The 2,515-nt window shown below is 38.8% G+C and overlaps 1 protein-coding gene across 3 annotated transcripts in view; it reads right to left on the bottom strand.

The window, feature by feature from the left end:
* Position 1: 1 nt before the first annotated feature.
* Positions 2-2,515, bottom strand: part of KIF2A (kinesin heavy chain member 2A) — a 36,085-nt gene continuing 33,571 nt past the window's right edge. For all 3 annotated transcript variants that reach the window (XM_010143857.1, XM_010143850.1, XM_010143865.1), the window contains one exon: positions 2-555. In XM_010143857.1, the coding sequence (XP_010142159.1) occupies positions 470-555 (86 nt within the window). In that variant the 3' untranslated portion in view covers positions 2-469. The remainder of the gene's footprint in view (positions 556-2,515) is intronic.

The raw sequence follows: 2,515 nt of genomic DNA, 5'->3' as shown, positions 1-2,515 counted from the left end.
AAGAGGCAAGCACAGCTGTCTGTCGAAGTTATGTACAATGACTAGTGAGGTGTGCATGCATGCAAACACAATTTAAAACTAGTCTTTGTAAAAAAGCTGAACATAGTCAAAAGGAAATACTGTGACTTTTTAATGGCCACAGTTTTACTTCATTATTAAAAACATGGCAAATATTTCCAAACAAAATTCACAATCTGAATAAAAGAAATATTTAAAACAAAGTGCTTCACAGATCTGAACCGTGCATGGTTGTGCTGTCTGGTCTAGAAGCATTTTGTAGACATCATAGGAGCATTTCACACAAAACTGAAAATGTCATTCAGGTGAATAACAAACAGGACATTTCCACAGACATTTCTAATGTTTTTACACTTTCAAGTAGTTGAGTTCTTACGGCCACTTGGTTTTGTAACAAATGTGTGCTACAGCAGTACGGGTTCACAGATTCCTTTAGCAGCAAAGGCCCATTTCAAAGGGCACGTGGTCTTTTCGGGTTGATCTGTTTACTGGCCTGTTCTTCCTCTTGTAGAGCTGCCCGGAAAGATTTCACTTTGTCTTTAACAAAAAAAGAGAGAATGAGTACTGATGTGCCGGTGCTCGACACAGATCTTGAAACTAAGCCCTGACGCTCCACATCCCAACCCTAATGCACAACAAAGAACATTCCTCCACAAAAATAGCTGATGCTACAAACTACAAGAGGATTGAGATAAGCTTACATTCAATACTCGCCATACAAACAAGTTGCTTAGCAACATACTCCCTTCTTAGATGCTACCCCTGTTTCTGGGCAGAATAGGTTTGGAAACTGCACAGCTGCATTCCCAGCACGTAACCCGTTCACACGTAAATTCTGCTTCTAACTTAAAGAGCATTGGAGACACACACCACGTGCATCTTTTTCCTTCCTGGCATTTTCAAAACATCTTTAGAGGCATACAAAATTGTATTTAGAATAAAAGCAAACACTTCTAAAACCTGGGAGAGTAAATTCTACTCCCCCCTGTTTCCCTGTGAATGTGAAAAGCATTTGTGATTAAATTTCAGAAGTTATTCACTGTTAAATGTATAAAAGCATCATTCATTTCATCATAACTGTAACAAGAATGGGAGAATCCTGATGAAGGAAGTGCGGCATCCTTTCATGTTTCTGTTCTTGTCCCCCTCCATTCCTCAATAATATGCCCAAGAATGGGAAGAAGGAAAGCAAAATGACAGCATAAAGATGTCAGTCCCTCAGTGACAGGAATAAAAGCTGAAACACTCAGTTCCATTCTGTGCCATGAGCAGAACACAGAAGATACCGGCAGACAGAATTTTTGACTTAACAGTTCTTCCCTCCTGTAAAGCTATACGCGTTATCATGCAGCCAGTAAAGATGCAAAGATCTCTTAGATAGCCTTTACCTCCAGTAGTTTGTTTCCAAAGGAGTATCTAGTAAGATTTTGAAGAACAGGGAGTCACCTGAACTGTGTTTTTTCACTGCTGGTGTCTCAAATTGTCATCTTCTGAAGGGAAGCTATCACCCATAAAAAGCAAAGGAATGTGCCTCCAATTGTTTGCTAAAGTATACTGGTGCCAATGCACGCTTACCAGGCAAACAGGCCACAGCTGACTGATTTGCTTGATGTATTCTTCTAACTTAAACCAGATACTCAGACTGAGTAAATTGTAAGATTTTATCTTATAAGGAGTTTTCTAACACAGATCGAAAAAAACCTGCCACCCCTGTTGGTGTATTTTTCTAGCAGAAATTAGAACTATGAAAATATGCTACTCTCTCTGGGAAACTTAGCAGCCGAAACCCAGCTGCAGCACTATCGTGTGGGAAATTATATCTCTAACTAGCCTGTTTGATTAACTCTAACCAAAACAGTAACCCAAACCCCAGCTGCACCACTATCGTGTGGGAAATTATATCTCTAACTAGCCTGTTTGATTAACTCTAACCAAAACAGTAACCACGTGGGGACTAACCCCTTTTATCCAATTATAGTGCTTTAAGAGATGTGTGCTGTCTGTGTAACAGAGACACTATCCAATCACCATGTAGCTAGTCGAGTGAACAAGAGTCTATAAATTGGGATGTATTTTCATAGTTCTAATTAGTTCTAACTTCTGCTAGAAAAATACACCAACAACCCCTACCTTGAATTTTTACCAGTATATCATGTCTCCTGGAGTCCAAATAGTTACAGAAACTAAAATGAAAAATTATTCACCCTGAAATACCAAGCTGACAAGCTGATTTTAAAAAACAAGTGGAAGAGTCAATTTTGGGCACTAAGAATTATCTGTAGTTTGTTTTTCAACAAAGCGAGCTGATGAAATTCATACAGAAAGGCTGCTGAAGAAAAAAGTAACCTAACAACCAAACTAAAACTGACAACCAAACCAAATTCCTGAAAATGACAGCAGGCTCTCTGCTACACTACAGAATGCAAGAAAGAAGGAACTGGGAGTTCCCACTACTTTTTCTCATTGCATTACCACTTTTTTTTTTTTTTTTTTTTGA

The sequence above is a fragment of the Buceros rhinoceros genome, unplaced genomic scaffold, assembly GCF_000710305.1.
Source record: "Buceros rhinoceros silvestris isolate BGI_N320 unplaced genomic scaffold, ASM71030v1 scaffold34390, whole genome shotgun sequence".
In the NCBI taxonomy this organism is placed as follows: Eukaryota; Metazoa; Chordata; class Aves; order Bucerotiformes; family Bucerotidae; genus Buceros; species Buceros rhinoceros.
The sequence above is the reverse complement of the archived record's forward strand: the minus strand, read 5'-3'. Positions and strand labels throughout refer to the sequence as shown.